This window comes from Mirounga angustirostris, unplaced genomic scaffold (assembly GCF_029215605.1).
Source record: "Mirounga angustirostris isolate CCGP_5_RB_7025 unplaced genomic scaffold, mMirAng1.0.hap1 SCAF_5, whole genome shotgun sequence".
Taxonomy (NCBI): domain Eukaryota; kingdom Metazoa; phylum Chordata; class Mammalia; order Carnivora; family Phocidae; genus Mirounga; species Mirounga angustirostris.
The window spans coordinates 93203661-93227496 of NW_026991713.1; the positions used below are offsets into that span (position 1 = coordinate 93203661).

The window sequence follows — 23836 nt, forward strand, 5'->3', positions numbered from 1 at the left end:
AGGTTCTGGATTTTTCACATGTATCCCAAACCCCTCAGAATTATTAAAGTTTAATTATTTTTGGTGTAATCAGTAATTGCCTAAAGGGTTACAAGAGTCAAGTCAGCACCCCAGGTGAAACATATCTTCTGTTATGCCCTTATTCCTTATTTCACAGTAGATTTTTGTCAATAAGATATTACGGAATATATTTTGTGTTTCTGTAGGAACTAAATGAGTTCTCAGCATTACAAGTTATTTAAAATTGACACTTTAATGCATGTGTGTGTGTGTGTATTCTAACTATTAATGAGCATAGGTTTAACTCATGATTCTCAGTCCTGCAACCTCTTTCTGATAGACTTGGTCTTTCATTACTTCCCTGTTAGCAACTATGCCCCTGGGATTGTTAATCCCCCATCTGAACCCCCACTCTTTAAAAGTGTGCAGTCCTGGTAGTGATAATTCACTCCCCCCTGGGACAGTCAGAACTGACCTTATTGGGAAGAGTTGGTCTCTGAAGTTTGCCAGTATTCCTGAGCTCGGTTCTAGAGTGGTTCTGGCCAGTACATTTCTTTGAGATAATAGAGACGTTATGTCTGTAGTCCAATAAGGTAAGCACTAGGTACTATACGTGGCAACTTAAGTTTTTGATATGTGGCTAGTATAACTGAATTTATAGTTCTCTTAAACTTTTTTCAAATTTTATTATGAAGAATTTCAAGCATAGAAATTGTTACAAGAATTGTAAAATGAATATCCATCTGCCAATTCAGATTCTATCCTGAACAATTTTTTACTGAAGTAAGTCTGTTTTAAATCATGTCCTGTTGATTTTTCATGTAAGAATAAAATGGTATATTGCTGTCAACAAACCATTTTATTTATTTATTTATTTATTTATTTATTTATTTATTTTAAAGATTTTATTTATTTATTTGACAGAGAGAGATACAGCAAGAGAGGGAACACAAGCAGGGGGAGTGGGAGAGGGAGAAGCAGGCTTCCCGCCGAGCAGGGAGCCCGATGTGGGACTCGATCCCGGGACTCCGGGATCATGACCTGAGCCGAAGGCAGTCGCTTAACCAGCTGAGCCACCCAGGTGCCCCCATTTTTTTTTTTTTAGTGCTATTTAATTTTGATTAAATGTAGATAGCCAGTGTGCCTTGTAGCTACCCTTTGGATATTGTAGCTCTAGAGCATGTCTTGGCAGCGTGTTTGCCATGGAGTCCTGTCTGGTCTTTCACACTATATAAACAATCCCTGGCCATCCTCCAGGTTTGTCCTGAAAAGTCACCTGATCTCCACTGTGCAAGACTATACTGTTACCACCTCCAGGTCTCTTGACGATAATAAACATTTCTGTTCAAGTTGTAGACCTTGATGGATATGCGTTGTCAAATCATGTAATTTTCTTATACTTAGATGTCAACCTCCAGGAAGAAGGGAGAAATGATTGCTCTTTTAATTTGTGGGCCCACAATTTTTGTTTGCTCCTCAATATTCTGTGTCTCCTGAGTAAGACATTGAGTAAGATGATGAAGATGGAGCAAAGTTGGGAGAAACAGTTCTTCGATTTAATGTGTTAACTCCTTGTCATCATTCTCTGACTTCCCTCTTGTGCTGACTTGTTATGTTCTCTCCCCACTGTCTACTGAGTTTCTCACATTCAAACCAAGATTGGAGGCTACATCATTAGGATAAATATTTTATATTGTCTCTGACTTTCTTATACCTTGTTTGAACTGCTTCTTCCTAGATTGTAAGCTGCTGGTGGACAATGATCACTAACAATTAAATTTTGTATAATACTAGCTTTATATGAAACTGGAATGTTATAGCACTCAGGTCAGTAGATACATGTTCCCTTCCCTTCCTCCCCATAATAAAGAGTCTTCTTGCAATAATCAAAACTTATTTTCCAAGTGTTGGTTCAGTGCCCCATCCTTCCTTTGGCCCTTTTATGGGATGGAGTGTTGCTTCCCCGCATCTAGCACAATATTTTCCACAGAGTAGATGCTTTGTAAAAGTTTGAGGTGGTTGTCTTTTGTACTTACTGCCATCAGATTATTTTGTCTTTGTAACTTAGTCTGAAGGGGAAGAGATTCATTTCTGTAGCTATGGAAAACCTTTCAGTTACCACGAGCTTTGCACATGCACATAGTCCTGCCACAGAACTGTATATTCAAACACTTTGGATAAGGATGTGTCCTTTGGATCACAGCTGTGATCCTAATTTCTCAAGTAGACACTTTAACTTTGCTCAACCAAAGCAATGGATAATGGGACAGTGAAAAGGAGTTTTTGAAATATGTGAGACCTGTGAACATGGGTTGTGCTGTAAGTTCAACTACTGATCCCTGTGATTTTTTTTTTTAAAGACTTTTTTGGGAGCAATTTTAGGTTCACAGAGAAGGGAGAGGAAGGGACAGAGATTTCTCATATACTCCAGCCCGCACACATGCATAGCCTCCTGTTAACCAAAATTTTCCACCAGAGTAGTACATTTGTTATATTTGATGAGCCTCCACTGACACATCATAATCACCCTAAAGCCCATAGTTTCCTTTTGGATTCACTCTTGGCAGTGTATATTCTATGGGTTTAGGCAAATGTATAATGATATATATCCATCATTATAGTATCAGAGCTAGTATTTTCACTACCCTAAAATTCCTGTGTGCTCCATCCAGTTCTCCCTACCCTCATCACCGACCCTTATCATCACTATTACTCTTTGTATTGTCTCCACAGTTTTTTCTTTCCATAATGTCATGTAGTTGGAGTTATATGATATGTAGCCTTTTTAGGTTGACTTCTTTTACTTCTTTCACTTACATATTTAAGTTTCCTTCATGTCTTTTCATGACGTGATAGCTCATTTCTTCTTAGCACTGAATAATATTCCATTGCTTGGGTGGACCTCAGCTTATCCATTCATCTAGTGAAAGACACCTTGGTTGCTTCCAGGTTTTGGCGATTATAAATAAAGCTATAAATATCTATGTGCAGGTTTTTGGGTGATCAAGTTTGTTGGTTATTTTAATAATTGGCTTCCTATCATTATATGGTAATGCACTAGAATAGAACATCCACAAAATTTAATAAAAAATAAACAACAAAGGTAAATGAATGATTTGAGGGTAAGTTCAGAGTCTGAACTGTGTGAGATAGTGGAGGGAACACTAACTGATACAACAGAATTCTTAATTATGCCCCTACTTTGCAGATCTATTTTCCTTTTCCACCTGTGAATAGACAGGTTACCTTTAATGGCAGAGAGCCCAAATAGCCCTCTGAAGTCCCTTTTTTGCCATAATTTTTTCAAGCTTACTTATTTCCTGGGATGGAGGTGGTCTCATTTAGTTATTTAGAAATTGGAGGAAGGACGGATACTGTCTGATAGACTGCTGGAGGGCAGTTGGGCCCATATAAAGGATTTTACCTCTAGAGCATTAGAACAGATTTTATTGTAAAGACAAGAAGGACAAATGAGGTAACTAGTTAGGGGAACAAGAAAGTTCAAAGGAGGTCTTTTGAGTTTTTGCAGCAAGAGCCAGAAAATGAGCATTGCTCAGTGTCATGAAGGTTAGGCATGAAGTCTAACTGTGGAGGTGGGAACCCGGCGAGGTGAGGTACTCTTCTCAGAGGGATGCAGACCATCCTTCTCTGGGCGCTGGTGGTTCCTCTAGACATCCTTCCCTTTGGCCTACAAGTGGAAGAACAGCATGATGGTGTGAAATGATAAGCCATTGAGGTTTGAGGTTGTGACGAGAAAGCTTGAAGGTGTGACTAGAAGCTGTGAACTAAGCTAGCTGACAAAGTAAATATGGTCAATAGTGGTTGGGGTAAAATGTGTGGTTTCCCAAATGAACAGAGGCTTTACAGCAAAGCAGCCAGGAAGTAAATAAGCAAATGCTTTATATATTCATGTGTGTATGTGTTATGTGTGTCTTGCACATAAGTGAATTTGGATGACAAAGTATAGGAACATTCAAAGTTCTTCAAATTTTTCATCTTTCTGTTTTATGAACCAGTGGTTGTTCAGATGAAGTTTGGTGCTTCCAATGTTGTGCTGCTTTGATCAAAGGGCCATGCTAGGAGTTTCTGTTAGTCCCACCTGAAGTCAGTGCTGTCATTATCTTGTCTTCTCCTTTAAGAAGAAATTTACCTCTTCCAGAAATTAGAGCTTAGTAACAAACCAAATAACTTGAGCTTGGAGGGAGCTGCTACACAATTTGGCTTCCCAGTCATTCATCTCAATTGATTTTGTCTAAAACTGAAAAATCTAGATTTTATAGTCAATTCCTCCTTTTTTTATTTTAGAAAATCTAGTTTATTTTATTTTTTATTTTTTTATGTTCAATTAGCCAGCATATAGTACATCATAGGTTTTTGTTGTAGTGTTCAACGATTCATTAGTTGGGTATAACACCCAGTGCTCATCCCAACACATGCCCTCCTGAATACCCATCACCTGGTCACCCTGTCCCCCTACTCCCCTCCCTTCTGTAACCCTCAGTTTGTTTCCCGGAGTCCAGAGTCTCTCATGGTTTGTCTCCCTCTCTGATTTCTTCCCATTCAGTTTTCCCTCCCCTCCCCTGTGGTCCTCTGTTCTATTTCTTATGTTCCACATATAAGTGAAACCAATTCCTCTGAACTTGAATCACCTTGTTCATCACGTGCACATGTGGGCATCACATCTCTTGTCTGTGCTGCAGTTACAATAAGGAACCAGACGGACGTGGTACTCAGCTTACAGAGTGTATGTAGAGAGGACAGACAACTATGGTGGTTTAAAACAGTGTTCTGCACCTGTCTGGCCTGCATCATGAGAACTGACCACCTTTCACCAGCTCTGAGGATGTAAATCAAAACAGAATAAAGGCTCAGCATTACTAGTAACTGCATGGGATGGTAAGATGGTAATAACAAGATCCGAGGTCACAGAATGGAGGTGCAGTATGCTGCCACATGTTTCCAGCTCCTAAATATTAGGAATGTGCCCCTTGCCCTTGCCCACACCCTCTCTTCCAAGCATCTGCAGTCCAAACCTGAAAGGTGAGGACAGAGAAACCAGCTCAGCCTGTCAGGATTTCTGCATTGCTGTCCTGGCTCTTCCACTGTTTATAGAACCTTGGGAGAGAGAGAGGAAAAAAAATGAATATTTATGTATTTTGAAGTCTGAGAAATCCTCTCTAGTGCTACTCTCACTGAATTCTTCCAAGCCTATGAAGGGAGTGTTACTCTTATTGAACACATGAGGAAAAGGTCTTGAAGATTGGGAGTGACTTGTTGACATTTTTATATCTAGGGAGGATTTGAACCTTGACCTCAAATAACAATGTTCAATATATAATGAGCCTGATTTTAAACATGGGTCAAGAATTAGCAATAATGTATCTTTTGGCAAGTCAATTAACTTCTTAACATTAGTTTCCTCATGTGTAAAATGGGGGCAATATTAAATGGCTATCAGCCTTGGGAGGGTTTGATATGGTTATACATATAGTGGGTCTTTCAATAAATGACAGTGTCTCTCTCTGCCACCTCTTTGATCAACTTTAATACTTCTCCCACCCTTACTCCCTATGTTCTTTCAGCAGAGGTTGGTTGGTTGGTTGATTTATGTATGTATGTATGTATGTATGTATGGCTTTAGAATAGAGGGCTAGAATCTTTCTCTGTTTTGAGATTAACAAAGCCAATACAGGATTAGAGTAAAGAGATGAAAATGCCCAGTAACCAGTATTCTTGAAGTGTCCAGACTCTCCCCATGAAACTTATATTATTGAATTAAATTAGTGTCTGGGGGGTATTTCAGCTGAGTGCTTGCACGTGATGACAAGTGGTGATCAGAGATTAAGGAGTGCTTTGGGGACAGAAGTGGGCCCGGTGAGGGCCAAAGAATAGCAACATAACCTAGATTGGTCCTAGTGGTCAGAACATTCAGTAGCTGTGTTTGTAAAGTAGTTTGGAGGAGAGGTGGGAGGCATGAACAACCTGAAGAATGGGAAATCCTTCTAAAGTACAATGGTTTAGTTGTGGCTGGAAGTTGGTAAGGAAAGAGAAGAATAAGTAAGGAACTTGATCAGAGCCTGGTGAAGTAAGGGTGAGCTATCTCTTCATGACCAATTTCTGTTTCTCATTCCACCTCTCTCCTCTTCCTCCACACTCCATATTAACCATAATCATCTCCTTTGAAGAGCAACTTTAGTTGATTTCATAGAGCTGTATGTCAGAAGATTGACAAGGCCTGTATTAAATGAAAATGAACTTCAGTGAGGTTTGGGTAAGGTCTGGCTCATAGAAACAGTTATAGAAATGAATTTCTTTTAGCTGGAAGTTTGTAGTTCTTCATGAAGTAAGATTCATGTACAAAACTCAAGTAGAGGAATAATTCAACAGTATCTTTTGAAAAAATAAAATGTGAGCATTTTCACACACGGTGGTGGTATATAAATGGAAGCAGCTTCACTGGAAGGCATTGGGCAATATGTATCAAAGTGCTTTAATGTATTAACCCCCCCTAATTTCACGTTTAAACATTTTTCCTAAGACAACATTCAAATGTAAGGTCATAAATTTTGTACTAGCAATAAATTGGAAAACAACTCAAATGTCCAACAGTAGGGGATTGCCTAAATAAATTGTGGCATAATCTGTGTGGGTAATGACTATATATGGATTTTAAAATCACATTTTAGATAAATATTTTTTAAGTAAGGAAACATTTATTAGAAAATAATAAATCAAAAAAATTATGTATGAATAATGCCAACTTTCATAGTAATCATAGTGTGTGGATAAGAAACAGGAAGAATATACACCAAAATTTTTGTAGTGGGATTATGGATGTTTTAAAATAATTTTTAAAATACATTTATTGATTGTACACATAAGTGGAAAAAAAATCTTTTTTTTCAGATAGCGGCATGTAAGAGAAAGTTTCTAAGAGACAGACTCTTTAAGAGTTAAAGAATTTAGTTATAATATTTCTTAGGCATATGTATACTTATGCACTTTAATAATTTGTTTTTGCTAGTAGTTTCTTTTAAATAGGCTAGTTTTTGTTGAAGATATTAGTTCTTATTTTTTCCAAAGCTGTGTTCGTTTATATTTTCAGTCCTCAAATAGTGATTTTGAACGTTATTTTGCAAAGAGTATGAAGTGGTTGGTTAGTTGAAATGGAGGAAGATGTACCTCAGCATCAGCCTTTTCATATAATTTCCTTTCAGCACTTTGGCCAAGAGGAGGGGCAGTAAATTTCTGAGTGGGAGTACCATTCAGAGACAATCATTTCTGCCTTCTGTCTTACAGACCCTCACGCACACAAGGGATCCAGGATCAAAAAGGCCAACTTCTTCCACCTCTTTTCTGGATCAGCTTTCTCTGCCTGCATCCCTGCATGGCATAGACACAGGTAACGTCTGCTTCTGTTCCCCCAGATCTTTGTTATCTGAGTGTCCTACTAGTGCCACTTAATAACGAAGAGATTCTGGGAAAAAAAGATTCTTGGAAGGTGGCATTTTATTATAAATGGCTTGGTGTAAATATGGGGATTGATAGAAAAGCATTTTCTAATGATTACATTAGAACTGCATTAACTCTAAAGGATGTGAAAACTGTAGTGCAAAATTCATGGAAAGGTATTTTCTTTTTCTCGATACACTGCGACTTTTGCTTTGTGTTGAATGATGTAGATGTTATCCACCTTAAAGGACTGTGTAATAGAAAAGACTCCTCTTCCTTAGGAAATTAGGGAAAATGTGAATAAGTTTAGAAAATTTTGTAAATTAATAAAAAAATTTAAGGAGAATAGAGTTTCATGTGTAATTTGTTTTCCAGATTTTCTGTTTCTTGGATATCATCTTTTCACACTGATTAATATCAGAATCAGGGTAGCTTTTAAAGATTTATTATTTAATAATTTCTTTTTCTTTTTCTTTATTATATATTTTTAAGAGATTTTATTTATTTATTTGACAGAGAGAGAGACAGTGAAAGAGGGAACACAAGCAGGGGTAGTGGGAAAGGGAGAAGCAGGCTTCCCACCGAGCAGGGAGCCCGATGCGGGGCTCGATCCCAGGACCCTGGGATCATGACCTGAGCCGAAGGCAGTCGCTTAACCAACTGAGCCACCTAGGCACCCCTAATAATTTCTTTTTATATTGATATCCATTAATAGACTGAATCCTTTATGGATATAAACTAATGACTGCCTGTTGACAAATTTTATTTTCAGAGAGGCTTCTCTGGCAACATCACACACTAGAAAGTTATTTCTAAAATTCAAATATACATGGAATCATTTGGGATTAAAAATACAGGTATATGGGCTCCACTGAGATTTTTATTCAGCATATCTTACATGGGCCACTGGAGTCTGGATTGTTGACCAATCTGCGATGTTAACCATTAATAATTCTTTTGCAGATGGTTTATGGGTTATACTTTGGGAAACATACTCGTAGAGTCTTGTTATATTTGAAAGAATGCAAGAACTTTTAAATATTTATGTGTATATCTGAACATGTATATTAAGGCTTTTTAGGCCAAGATATATATATTTTTTCGGAATTTCAAACAGAATTTTCATTTTTTTGAACTGATAGTTTTTAAAGTGTCTCAGTAATTTATACTGGTGCCAGATTTGTCCAACATTTATATATGTATGTTCAGGGACACTTGGGTGGCTCAGTTGGTTAAGCATCTGCCTTAGGCTCAGGTCATGATCCTGGGGCCCTGGGATTGAGTCCCGTGTTGGGCTCCCTGCTCAGCAGGGAGCTTGCTTCTCCCTCTGCCTGAAGCTCCCCTAGCTTGTACTCTCTCTCTTTCTCTCTGACATATAAATGAAAAATACGTATATGTATGTTCAACATTTTGAGCTAAATTGGCTGGTTGCCTAGGACCCAGCCTATTCAATCTATTGGGACATTTAAAAAAAAATTCTTTCGATATTTTCTAATAATCATGGCAGTAATCACTAGGAGTATAAATGAGTTTAACAGAAATATTGAAAGGTTTTCCATTTCTTATATAAATCAGGATCAGTCCACATGCTTTATGCGCTTGAAGGAGTTAAACACACACTCACTCATACAGATACACACACAAGCCTCTAGGTATGTCGCTGGTATGTTTCTACAGCCTGAGATTTGAATTTTTCTTTTGACAGAAATCATCCTGTTGTGAGGCTTTAATTTAAAGCATCTTTCCCTTCTTACTGTAGATATGAGCGATCAGCAAGTGATTTATTCCACCCTGAGATTTCTTCAGTCTTCTTCAGAGTCACCAAATAGATTAAGGCCAGGTGGGACTCAAAGGCCTGGGAAAAATGATGGCAAAGGTATATATCTTAAGCATCTCTTATGGATTGTCAAACTGACATTTGAAAAAAGTTCCTGTTTGTCCTTTTGTTTTCAAATAGTAATAAGAAACCATGATGGTGTAGAGTAGCAGAGCAAAGCCTTGTTTTATATTTTTATGTTTGTGAAATGGAGAAATTAATGAATTCTTTAAAATTTGCAAAGCTAATAAAGTGTTTTTATTCAAATTTGGTCAAGAGGAATTTGTGAGGCCTTTAAAAGTAAAGGACAGATTAGAGTCTCAAGAAAACACTGAATTTCCTAGAGAAACAAAGGTCTTAGAGAATGCTTGAAAAATGGGAATATTTTTTAGAAACAATGTTTTTATTCAGACAAAAAGATATTTTAGGTGACTTAAATATTTATCAAACCTTAATTGGTAATGAAGAAACAGAAGATTAGTCAAAAGGAGCGTTCACTTTTTTCTGTTCTTTCCGTCCTCACTCTCTATCTTCAAATATTGTCACAAACTCTAAAGTGAGATTAACTTTTATTGTTTTAATTTAGTGACAATCAGAGATACAATTTTCAGACCCAGGACCTCAAAAGTAGGAAGATAAATATTGTCTAAGGAAAAATAGGATTGATGAAAAAGAAGGGAAAGTTGATTTGTAGAAACTCTTTTAAGGATGGACCCCAATCACATTTCCAGCCTCATAATATCCACTATTGGCTACCAATTCCTCAAGAATACTGACTGCTTTTTCCTTCCTCTTCATGATTAGTTGTGATCACAGGAAGGAGTATACACATCAGTGTGGACTCTTATAAAAGTGTATTATATCTATTGCCATCTGTGCTTTTTAAAAAAAACTTTGTTGAATTTTTTTTTTAATTTTAATTATTTATTTATTTATTTATTTTTTAAGATTTTATTTATTTATTTGAGACAGAGAGAATGAGAGAGAGAGAGCACATGAGAGGGGGGAGGGTCAGAGGGAGAAGCAGACTCCCTGCCGAGCAGGGAGCCCGATGCGGGACTCGATCCCGGGACTCCAGGATCATGACCTGAGCCGAAGGCAGTCGCTTAACCAACTGAGCCACCCAGGCGCCCTTTTTTAAAAATTTTTAAATTGAATTATAATTGATGCACAATGTACATGAGTTTCAGGTGTACAACATAGTGATTGGACAAATCTATATATTAGGCCATCTGTGCTTTAGTAGGGAAAGTGCTTTTAAAATCCTAGAGGACTGTTCTTGTGCGTAGGATTTCTACAGTGGGTGTGTATCAGTCAGAAATCTGAGACTTTAAAACTGTAATTATTAGGTCATAAATTTAAATCAATTTATATGATATATTTTTGTAAAATTTTTAGAGAAGGTTATCTCTGTTTCAAATGGTATCCCAGGTTAAGGTTAGCAGTGAGCAAGACTTTGTCCCTGATGATTATCTTTCTTCCTTATAAAAAGGGTTTTCAGTGACCTGGCATCTCATTGCAGTGATTCTTGGGATCTTGTGTTTACTACTATCGGTGGCAGTCACCCTATTGGGGACAAAGAGTGAGTAATTAAAATACAACTTTGAAGTCTGAGTAATAGCAGTGACCACTGTTTGCACAGATACTAACTGTTCCCTGGCTATCATGATGGAATGTCCCAGACATGTCACAGTGTCATTTTCATTTTATTCACCTATTCCAATGACTCTGTAGGTTAATGAACTGTCTCATTCTGTAGAATACATAATAGCATTCATTCAGATACAGGACTTAGTCATATAATGTCTTCTGAGTTTAGATCATTGTAAATATTAGATACACATTCTTTGAGAAACAACCGTTCACAAGAAATTATGACTTTCCTTGATTTTTTTTTCCAAGTCTGTGCTGATAGAGTTTAGTAAAAAGATTGATTCTGTACGTGTACCTTAGATGATCTTGAATTCAACTCTTATCTTTTATTTGAATTTCTTGACATCTTTAGAGAAAATCACTAATGTGCCACTCAAATAAATGTACTTATTTACATCTTCCTCCCTTTTCTATTCGATCACCTTCAGTAACAATGATGGTATTTCTTCATGTTTCCTAGTGCAGATTTTCACATATAGAAAATGTGTTGCTAAGTGTTGATTTACTGGTTTTTACTCTGGGACCTATTTATAAATGATATGCTAATTGTTAAAAAGAAACTGAACTGAATGGTAAGATGTTACTATTATAATTTTATTCAGATATCTTCTTTTATTTATTCTACACATAAGTTGCTAATAGTGTGAAGTTTGAAGTTTCCATTTCTACGGTCGGTTTATTGAGGTGTTACTTTCTAAATGTCACATTAACCATTTAAAGTAATGAAAGGGGTTGGTTGTCAAAGTGAGACTTTTTCTTTTGTCTTGAATTTTAACATTCAAGTATATGAGTACCCTTGTATTATATCTATGCTATTAATTTTAGTTTTTCAGTATATTCAAGAAAACCATCAGCTGGGGGAAATGATAGGAAACCTGACTCGAGAGCACCACATTTTGCAAAATGACAGCTACTTAAAGGAGCGACTTTTGACAAATATGACTTTAGAATATAACATTCTCAAAAATGAATTGCTTCAGCAGAAAAAGGAACAGGATTTACTGTTTGCAGGTAGGAGATGTCAGGAAGAAAATGAAGGTATGAAGGGCATCTTGAATGGAAGATTGCATGATTTGCCTTTATTTCTTCCCCTTCCAGAAGCTTTGAGGCCTGATAGGCAGGCTGATGGTATATGCTAGTGATCTAGGTCTACTAGACACCTTTTTATTTGTACTCAAGATGCAATATGAGTGTTTGGGTTTGCCTACGTCAAATGTGAGACTGAGACCCCAGGCGCTGTGTTGGGATTAACAGAGCTCTGTATCTACCCAAACTCAATGGCAGTTCTTGCATCCTGACTGCTTCAGGGAGGTGAAAGAGTGTGTCAGCTTCCCTGAAAACGTGGATCCTTTTGGACCTGTGGGCAAATTAGACACTCTACTTTGTGGCTGATATGAAATATGGAGGCTATTAGTAAGAATATACTTAGGTTAAATGGGCACAAGGCCTTTTATTTGGGTGCTCTTGTAAAGGTGATTCTGTTGTATGTGTTTCCATTGTGCTTTGACCTCAGGTATTTGGTCTACAGACACTCCCTGCAGGCTCTGCAGTACTTCTGCAGAGTTTGCTGAAGTGTTGATGTTTGTACAACTCTGTGTGATAATACCCTTTAAAACATCCAAGAGATAAGGATATTAAATCCCATACAATCAACTCCGTTGTCATGCAAATGGATGGAACGAATTAACCTAGTTAATCAATAAGTGATAAAATATTTGTTTAGGATTTGGAATTTATAAAACAGTTTTGCATATTTAATATCATTTAGATATGGTACCAGGAATTTATCCTCTCTGCTATTAAAGAATCAATATGTGCTATGGTGAGCGCTGTGAATTGTGTAGGACTGATGAATCACAGACCTGTTGCCCTGAAACAAATAATACATTATATGTTAATAAAAATAATAAAAAGAAAGAATCAATAGTATTTTAAAAATTTGGTACATTATAAGATATATGAGGAAAAGAAGAAATTCTAAAGAATCATGTTTCTTCTATTTAGAAGGCATTCCAGAATCTTTTTAAAAAATTACTTTTATTATTTAAAAAATAGCTTTAGGTATTATGAATATGCAAAAAATGCACATATTTAATGTATATAATTTGACAAGTTTGGACATATGCATGTATCTGTAAAATCATCCACAATTAGGGTAGTAGACATATCCATTACCTCCAAAAGCTTTCCCATGTCACTTTTTCTTTGGGGGGGCGGTTAAGAACACTTAACACAAGATCTACCCTTTTTACAAGTTTTTAAATGCACAATTCAGTATTGTTAACCATAGGTACTATATTGTACAGCAGATCTTTAGAATTTACTCATTTTGCATAACTGAAGCTATATACCCATTGAACAAAAGCTCCTCATTTTCACCTCCCCCAGCCACTGGCAACCACCTTCCACTTTCTGTTTTTCTGAGTTGACTATTTTTTGTATCTCATATAACTGGAATCGCATAGTATTTGTCCTTCTGTGAATGTCTTATTTCACTTAGCTTAATATCCTCAAGGTAATTGTATGTATGTATGTAATCCATGCTGTTACATATGACAGGATTTCCTTCTTTTTAAGGATGAATAGTATTCTATTGTATGTATATACCACATTTTCTTTATCCATTCATCTATGGATGGATACTTGGGTTGTTTCCATGTCTTGGTTGTTGTGAATAATGCTGCAATGAATATAAGAGATATCTTTTGGCATTCCAGAATCTTGATGAACCTAATATTATCATTATTGATAGCTATTAAGATTTTATTTAATTATGGAGGGCTGGTAAGTATATTGCTCTGTTTAACAGAATACCAGACAATGTTTCATTCACCTCATATGTTGTAGGCAAACTCTGTGAAAACCGCTGGTCCTGTTATGGAATGAAGTGTTATTATTTTATTCCTGAAAGTAAAAACTGGAACGGATGTAAACAGACTTGCCAAAGTTATAAGTCATCTCTTTTGAAGATAAATGATGAAGATGAACTGGTATCATGGACTGTTACATTCACTTTTATTTTCCTAACTGTCTCTCATGCTTGGAGTGATGTTGAGGGTATTGAGATGTTGAGGATATTGAGGATATTGAGAGATGTTGAGATACTGAGGACAGGGGGAGGCCAGAAAGAAGGACCTTCAGTTATTCTCTGTATTGTGTCTGTTGAGTGAGCAAAAATTGTGTGGGTAAGAAAGGTAAGGGTTCTGGAAAACCCTGCCTACTGATAGGCATATATGATCTTGCTACTTTCTAAACATTCAATATATATTATTTATCATGATGACCATTATTGTTTCCAAAATGGAAACCCCCTTGAAGATTCAGTTTGGGTTTTTGCATTCATTTCCTTTTCTAAGGTGTGTGCAGAACAGCTCACTGAGAAGCGTGCCTCTCCTTCGATGGAGCCCTTAACCCTTTGGTATTTGCAGCCTGGAAGCAGTGGTTATTTATCCTTGCAAGCTGGCAACTAAGAACCTGGAGGAACCTAATCCACTAGGTGCTATTAGGAATCCAGGAGCCAGATTGCCTGGGATCAGGCAAATCCGCTTCTGCTACCTATTATTTGTGTGACCTTGGTTGAATTACTCAACCTCTGGATCTCAGTTTTTCCACCTGCAAAAAGGAGATAATAATGAGGAATATAAAAGTGATAACAGTTTTACAGGTTAGCCTCATGGTGATTTTCATGGCATCTGTAGATAACATTTTCTTGATCAATATTCTAATATATTGTATAATGATGTATATCTTTCAAAAGGAATTGTAAAAAGAGAAAATAAAGTGACAACAATATCAAAATTATCTTTTAATTTATTACTAGTAAAAATTATCCACACACACAAAATATTTTTTACAGAAAAGTATTTTCAAAGATCAGCCTAAAACCTCTATTTATCCCTTAGGAAAACAATATAACATTTATATGCAAATCTAATAGATGTTTTAAGTCACAACATAAAAGAATTTATGATATCAAGTCATAAAATGTTTGTTGCAGTAAAACTCACTTAAATTTAAGCCTATATTTTGAAATACATTCAGCCATTTAATCAGACATTACGTAAAATGTCACTTTGCTATATTACATTTTTTGACATAGTAAATATTTCCAAATACTGCCCATTTTCCCTTCACCCCTTCGAACTACTAAACTACAGCAAGCCTTTCTCTTATGAGGCTGAGGGTTTTGATGCACAACTTAGCACATTTAGTTGTTATTTTAATAAATTTGTTGTGAAGATTCCTTTTTTCATTTAATAATAAGTAATGATCACTTTCTACACCATTAAATATTTTTCTGGAGCATGGTTTTGAGTAGTTTTATAGTGACATACATTATTTAACAAGTCTAGTGTTAGATATTTAGATTTAAATTTTTTTCGTGTTTAAATAATCCATGAGAGTGGCAGGAATTTTTAACATTAAGTAAATAATCTTTGAGGTAAAACTTACTTTGGAAAATAAAAGCATGAGGATGGAGAGGAGGGAGGGTTTTCCAGGAATAGAGATGAAGCATGGTGTGGTGTGTAGCAGAGTATTTATTGTCCATAGAAACAGCTGGGACCTTCACCTTCCTCCTTTTCATTAATCTAACAGATGGGGCTAGTCACATGATATGTTTTGTTTCCTTACAGGCCTTTATTCAATCCCAAATTTATAGGAATAACTACTGGATTGGATTATCATATGATGATAGAGAACAAAAATGGAAATGGATTGACACTGGTCCACCTTTTGGGATGTAAGTCTCTGGAATGCATTCAAACTCCAACATTGGTGTTGGGGTTGGGAGGACTGTATCTAAAAAGAATCTTCTCTTATTTCACGTGGTTTTCACACAGAGGTCATTGGTAAGAATAAGTAGAATGATGAAGAACGTGTTTTAGGAAGTATAATTAAAAAGAAAGAGAAATGTCATACAGATTATTAACAAAATTTTGATGCTAAACACATGCTCAGAAGTATGCATTATGAGGTACCCAAAACAAATGCAAATCATAAAGTGATATGAAGGAATTGGACCATCCTGAATCAGCTATAGTGATCCCTCCCACAATCACAAGTTAAGTATTTGGAGGATCCCCAAAGTTCATTTGAAACTTCTTTATAGATGGTCCCTGACTAACAAGGGTTTTACTTACAATTTTTCTACTTTACAATGGTGTGAAAGCAATATGCATTCAGTAGAAACTGTACTTTGAATTTTTAATTTGATCTTTCCCGGGGCTGGTGATGTGCAGTGTGATCTTCTGTTGTGATGCTGGGTGGAGGCAGCTGGAGCTCCCAGTGATCCTCCTGACTGATCACAAGGATCAACAACCCAGTACACTTAACAACCATCCTATACCCATACAACCGTTCTGGTTCTCACTTTCAGTGTAGTATTCAATAAATCACATGAGATGCTCAACACGTTATTATAAAATGGGCTTTGTGTTAGATGATTTTGCCTAACCATAGGCTAACAAAAGTGTTCTGATCATATTTAAGGTACACTAGGATAAGCTAGTAGGGTGGGTGTATTACATGCATTTTTGACTTTTGGTATTTTCAATTTGTCTTGGGTTTATCAGGACATAACACCATCATACAATCTGTATATTATTAGTTTATATTATTTATAAATATAAATATAAGTGAGTATACACACACGCACACATACACATATGCCTTCACTATGGTTTTTTTGGGGGGGTTGTTTGTTTCTTTGTTTATCACTATACCCAATGTGGGGCTCAAACTCTGTCCTTGAGATCGAGAGTCACAAGCTCTTCCAACTGAGCCATCCAGACATCCCCATAGTTTTATTTTGAAGTGCAGTATTTTGTAAACTCTTGGGTTTCCATTTAGTTATAATTTTCTGTTAAACTGTTCAATAATTTTTTAAAAATCTTAACTTTTATACCTTTTATTTCTAGGGATTCTGGTTTAAGTTTTTAAATCTTGCTAGTTACTCACTTCTTCAAGCTGTCTTTTATTTCTCGAAAGATGTCAAACATACTTATTTTATATTTGGTATCTGATAATTCTAATATTTGAAGTTTTGTGGGTCTACTCTATAGTTTCTGCTGGCTTTAGTTCATGGTGTCATTTTCTGTGTAGTGTTTTTTTCGTTTTTGAGCTGCTGTGGAAATTATTTGAGGACTGAGATGAAGGTGGATGCAAACTTAAAAGAGATGGCTTGCAGGAAATTACCTTGATGCAGTTATAGCCTGTGAGTTCACTTCCAGGCAAACACTTCAGAGGCACAGAACAGAAAGGCTCATGGGTCAAATTAAGATGCTCAAACTGTATTTAGTTAATTAAGTCAATTTGGAACAAATAGCCCAATGCAAGGGGAAAGAAATAGCTTATCACAATGGGATGGGATAGGATCAGTTATCACATTCAGGATAAGGTGCAAGTGGGTAAAAGGTTACCTGAATCCTGGGTTACATAATCTTCAGATGGCCTGACTCTTCTGCATCCCCCTTTCCTGATAGTGGCGTGGTTTCTAGGATATCACTTGAGTTTTGAGTAAGGGGGCCCAACAAACAGAAGGCTCTGTGGCCAGCATATGCATTTTCTCTAGTGGGGAGATGTGGGAGCATGTAAGCCCGGGGACAGCTGCAGCTTTCCAGTGATCCTGATGAGCAGCTATGGATTTTATTTGAGTTTGTTAGGCAGAGGGTCAGTAAGAGTGTCACCAGTAGGAGGTGAATTTAAGACCTCATAGATGTAAGTGTCTATGTGCATAATGTATATTTTGAGTGAGACATGTAGTGCTACTTGGTTCCTTCTTCCTTGCCTATGTTCAGCAGGCACATGCTGTACTTACAGTATCTATACCTGACATGTCTCAAAGGTTACTAACTTCCTCATCCGTACTTATTGAACACATCTCATGCTTTCTGCCCATGCCTCCCAAGCTACTTAGTTTCATTTATCTTCCTTTTTTTTTTTTTTTTTTTCTGTAGGGGATTTGGATATTCAAATAATATTCAAATACAAATTGCATGAGGGATAATTGGTAATTTTGGATTCTTAGGTGGGATTATTCATTTTTTCTTCTGCTTAAGTCCAAGGTTGAAGACTTTTCAAGGGTAGTTTACATTGAAGATACATCTTCAGGGTCTCAACTCTTTGTAGGTTTTCTTCCATATGGAAACTTGAGTGGAATTCATATTTAATCTACTGTATCAATTAAGGGAGAAAATGACTTCAGTCCTTCACTTACCCTTCTGGGTTCCCACCTTTACTTAACCTCAGCCTGAGCCTGAATTTGCTTCTTGCCAGCTCATAAATTCATTCAAGAAGGTTTTAATTTTTTTTTAAGATTTTACTTATGAGATAGAGCAAGAGCGAATGAGAGAGAGAGAGATAGAAACAGGCTCTCCACTGAGTAGGGAACCCGATGTGGGGCTCGATCCCTGGACTCTGGGATCATAACCTGAGCTGAAGGCAGATATTTAACTGACTGAGCCACCCAGACATCCCTAAACAGTTGACCATGTGTGTTTTCTATTCTACAGTAACTATACATTCATGAGTTCTTCTGGAAGAGGACAATGTGCATTTTTAACCCCAACAAGAATAACAACTATTGAGTGCTCTAAGACCTACAATTGTATCTGTGAGGAGAGAATTGATGCTGGTTTCTCTGCCTGCTTCAATATATACAAGAAGAAAAGGTGCAATGGAACCTGATATTTGTTTGTTTGTTTGTTCCTGTGATAATTTGTGAATACTTAACAAACTAATGTTTTTTGCTACTAGGAGTTACTTTACTGTGGAAACAGAGATGAGTGGGAAAAGGAAGGAAATGTTCTTTTGGACTATGATTTAAGAGATCAGATGCCATCTGTCTTCTTGAGAAAGAGTGCATGCTTTTGTCTTTGGAGAGGTTTCCCCTTTCTTTAATGGTCCTGAGAAATTCCCTTTCTCTTTCCCTGACCTACCCATAGAACCAATTAGACAACTCTGATAGTTTGGTCTTTTCCTTATTAGTAGGAGAAATGGGATAAATCATTTCAGTAGCCTCTGGGTTTGAGAGGTGGCACAATTAAGAACTAAAATATAGTTATTTTGCCTCCCCTCCCATCTAGATAATCACCTTTCATTAAAATGGTTTTACTTTGCTATAATTTCATACTTCCTCATAGTTGAAAAAATTGTATAAAAACTCTCCTGTAACCTTTGCACGTAGTTACCATTTGTTCATATTTTGTTCTACCTGTGCTTTACAGTTCTCCTCTCTCTCCCCTACTCCCTTGCTGTTCTAATTGATAATAAATTGGGGACCTTATGTCCCTTTGTCTAACTATTTTATAAGAACAAGTACTTTGTCTTGGGGCGCCTGGGTGGCTCAGTTGGTTAAGCGACTGCCTTCGGCTCTGGTCATGATCCTGGAGTCCCTGGATCGAGTCCCGCATCGGGCTTCCTGCTCGGCAGGGAGTCTGCTTCTCCCTCTGACCCTCCTCCCTCTCATGCTCTCTGTCTCTCATTCTCTCTCTCTCAAATAAATAAATAAAATCTTAAAAAAAAAAAAAAAAAGAACAAGTACTTTGTCTTGTATAACCATAGTAAAATTATAAAAATCAGGATATTTAGCATTGATAGAGTACTGTGATTTCATCCATAACCCATATTCAAATTTTGTCAACTGTCCTGATAATATCAGCATAGGTATTTTTCCTGCACGTGTGGGATCATGTGATACATTTAGTTGTGATGTCATTTTAGTCTCTTTTAGTCTCGGAGAACTCCTCAGGTTTCTTGGTCTTCTTGACCTTGACATTTTGTTTTATTGTTCTTTATAAGATTTAATTTATTTATTTAGAGAGAAAAAGTGTGAGCGGTGGGAGGGGCAGAGGGAGAGGAGAGAGAGAATCTCAAGCAGACTCCATGCTGAGCTCAGAACCCTATCCAGGGCTTCATCTTGGGACTCTGAGCCAAAACCAAGAGTTGGTCACTTAATGGACTGAGCCACCTAGGTGCCCCTTGACCTTGACATTTTAAAAATCAACTTTATCTGGTTATTCTTTCATGCAATAAAGTGCACCCATTTTAAGTCATGAGGTCAGTGGGTTTTTAGCAAATGTATACATTTCTTAAACACCATCAGGTCAAGATATAGAATAATTCTATTGCCTGCAAAAGCTCCTTTCTTCCCCCTCACTACCCACCTGGTCCCAGACAACCAGTGTTACACTTTCTGTCACTATGAATTGGTTTTGCCTCTTCTAGAATTTCATAATCATGTACTTTTTTGTATCTGACTTCTTTTGCTCAGCGTGTTTTTGAAATCCATGTTCTTTCATGTATCAGTAATTCATTCCTGAACTACTTTTCCTGAAAAGTAATAATATTGAGCAACTTCTTGTGTATTTATTGGCCATTTGTGTATCTTCTTTTCAGAAGTGTCTGTTTAGTTTTTTGCCTATTGAAGTGTCCATTCAATCTTTTTTTATTTTTATTTTATTTTTAAAAAAGATTTTATTTATTTGACAGAGAGAGAGCGCAAGAGAGCACAAGCAGGGGGAGCGGCAGAAGCAGGCTCCCTGCTGAGCAGAGAGACCGACACAGGGCTTGATCCCAGGACCCCAGGACCCCAGGACCCCGGGACCCCGGGATCCTACCTGAGCTGAGGGCAGATGCTTAACCAACTGAGCCACCCAGGCACCCCTGTTCAATCTTTTCTTAAGTTGTAAGTGTTCTCAAATAAATAAATAAAATCTTTTAAAAAATATATAGAAAGGTTTACTTTTTCCTTTCCTTCATTTTTTTCTCTTGCTTTATTGTACTGCTTAGGACCTCTGGTACAGTGTTGAAGAGAGTGGTGATAGGAGTCATGCTTGTCTTGTTCCCCATGTTACAAAAAGAAAGGTATTTAGTTTTTCACTCTTATATGTCAGGTCTGCTGCAGGTTTTTGGAGATCCTCTTTATTGTGTTGAGGAAATTCCCTTCTATTCCTGTTGATTGAGACTTTTACCATGAATGGAAATTGAATTTTGTTATATAAATTTTTGTATCTCTTGAGATGTTTATATAGATATTCTCTTATATTCATAATATGATAGATGGCATTATGGTTTTTCAATGTTAAACAAAACTTGCACTTCTTGGGTAATTCCCATGTGGTCATATTGTATTTATTATCATTTTTTATATATTGGTAGATTTGCTTGGGTAATATTTTCTTAAAAATTGTGTGCTAATATTCATGATGGATATTGGTGTGTTATTTTATTTATTTATTTATTTATTTATTTATTTATTTATTTATTTATTTATGTTTTAAAAAGATTTATTTATTTAAGAGAGAGAGCATGTGTGAGCCAGGGGAGAGGTAAAGGGAGAGGATAATGGACAGAAGCGGACTCCCTGCTGAGTCAGCAGCCCAAGGCAGGGCTCCATCTCATGACCCTGAGATCATGTCCTGAGGTGAAATCATGAGTTGGATGCTTAACCAACTGAGCCACCCAGGTGCCCCTAATTTGTTTAAATATCTTTTTCTGTTTATGGTATTGGAGAAATACTGGCCTTATGTATTCATTTGGGATGTTTCTGAATATCCATCTATTTTGTGGGGTAGCATTTGAATTTTCATTCCTTAAGTGTTTGCTCAGATGTACTAGAGAAATAATCTGTGTCTGAAATTTTCTTTGAGAGATTACATTTCATTAGGAATACCATTTCTTTAATAGGGGCTCTTTAGACATTCTGTTTCTTGTCAATTTTGATAATCTTGATCTTTCGAGGAATTTATTGATTTTACCTAAATCGTCAAATGTATAGTTTTAGTGTTTTTCACAGTTGTATTAATTTCCTAGGGCTGCTGTAACAAAGTACCACAAATTCACCAGCTTAAAGCCATCACGATTTATTCTCTCACTGTTCCGGAAGACAGAGGTCCAAACCAAGGTGTCAGTATGCTTCCTCTGAGACTTGGGTGGAATCTTTGCTTCTTCCTGGCTTTTCATGGTGGCCATTGATTCATGGCATTACTTGGCTTGCAGTTGCATGGCTCACTTTCTGCCTCTGTTATCACATGGCATGCTCCGTGTGTGTCCCTGTCTTTACGTACAGTTTCCTCTTCATATAAGGATGTCAGCCATATTGGATTAGAGCCCACTCTAATGACCTCTTCTCAACTTGACTGCATCTACAGAGACCTTATTTCCAAACAGGGTCATATTCATAGGTGCAGGGGTTAGAACTTAAGCATATCTTTTCAGAGGATACAGTTCAACCCATAACAATAATATTCCCTTATTATCTGTTTACTGTGTGTAGGATCAATGATCCTGTCAGTTTTTTTCTGATATTGTTTATGTTTTTGATATTGTTGTATTTGTGTTCTTCTGTTTTGATGAGTCTAGCTAGAAATTATCAACTTTATTGATCTTGCCAATGAACCAGATTTTTGTCTCATTGATTTGTTTATGTTTGTCCATTTTTTATCTTATTTCATCTTTTATCTTTATTATTTTCTCCCTTCTACTTGTTTTGAGTATGACTGCTTTTATTTTCCTGCCTTCTTCAGTGAAAGTGTTTTTATTTATTTACTTATTTGAGAGAGAGAAAGAGAGAGAGCATGAGCAGGGGGAGGGGCAGAGGGAGAGGGAGAAGCAGACTCCCCGCTGAGAGCAGAGCTTGACACAGGGCTCCATCCCAGGACCCTGTAATTATGACCCGAGCCAAAGTCAGACCATTTACTGAGTGAGCCACCCAGGTGCCCCTTAAGTGAAAGCTTTTAATCCTGTTGTCACACATAGATCTTTACTCATATGAAACCTAAAAACTTGTAAAGTTTTAATAAAAGGTTTGAGCATCTCGTGTCATTGGGCAGTGTGCTAGACCTGGTTTATGTGCTTAGTTTAAAATTTTATCTAAATTTAGGAGACCTAAATTTTGTCTGGTCCCAGGAATTCAGCTAGATAGGGATCAAACCATTCTGAACACCTACGAACTCAACAGGAGATCAAAGAAAAGAATAGCAACAACTCTCTGAACAGAAAAGCGACCATTTTCTGGAAGGTAGGATGTGCGGAGAAGTGAATCCGAGGTGATATTCGGGAAGATAGATGGCGGGGGGGGGACCTCCGTCAGCCGCTACTGGCAAGTGATAGAGCAGTGGAGCACAAAATCGGAACTTTTAGAAGTCAGCTCCGCTGAGGGACATCACTACAGTGGCTAAGCAGGGGGTGGAACCCTCGCTGGGACAGTGTGGTCTCAGGACCCTCGGGGTCACAGAAAGACTGGGGGTGCCTGAGTGCGGCAGAGCTCCCAGGTATCGGAGCGGGGAAGCTGGCTGCAGAGATGGAGCCAAGGCACGGGCTCTCAGCTCGGGGTTGCCATAAACCATGATCCACAGCATAGTCAGGCCACTGCTCCTCCAGCAGGGACCCAACAAGCAGCAGATCCGGGGAGACTCCCCTTCCTCCCCTGGGAGGAGCCCTGCGGGAGTGCACCGCAGGGATCTGCTGGGTTTGGAGACTCCACACCCAGTCGGGTGCCAGAGACAAACGCTTGGTCACAGGCCGGGTGAACATGGAGTGCGGCCAGAGACCGGGGAGATGGGAGTGATTGACTGCTTTTCTCTGGGGGCACACTGAGGAGCGGGGCCCCGAGTTCTCAGCTCCTCCGGGGCAGAGATTGGGAGGCCGCCATTTTCACTCTCAGCCTCCAAAGCTGTACGGAAAGCTTGCAGGGAACAAAAGCTCCAGAGAGCAAACCTGAGCAGATTACTTAGCCCGGACCTGGCAAGGGTGGGGCAATTCTGCCTCCAGCAAAGACATTTGGGAACCATGGCTACAGGCCTCTCCCCCAGAAGATCAGCGAGAACAGCCAGCCAAGACCAAGTTTACCGATCAATGAGAATGGCAGAACTCTAGCACTAGGGGAATACTGCACATAGAATTCGTAGCTTTTTT

General features: G+C 37.6%; 1 protein-coding gene across 1 annotated transcript; it reads left to right on the top strand.

Annotated features, from left to right (window-relative positions):
- Positions 1-944: 944 nt before the first annotated feature.
- On the top strand, positions 945-23380 carry LOC123843966 (killer cell lectin-like receptor 2). The gene is made up of 9 exons (XM_064591562.1): positions 945-1081; positions 7300-7402; positions 9212-9328; positions 10761-10850; positions 11747-11959; positions 13769-13911; positions 15556-15662; positions 18433-18591; positions 20393-23380. The coding sequence occupies exons 3-9, from the start codon at positions 9214-9216 to the stop codon at positions 20490-20492; spliced, it is 927 nt and encodes a 308-aa protein (XP_064447632.1). The 5' UTR covers positions 945-1081; positions 7300-7402; positions 9212-9213; the 3' UTR covers positions 20493-23380.
- Positions 23381-23836: the final 456 nt, after the last annotated feature.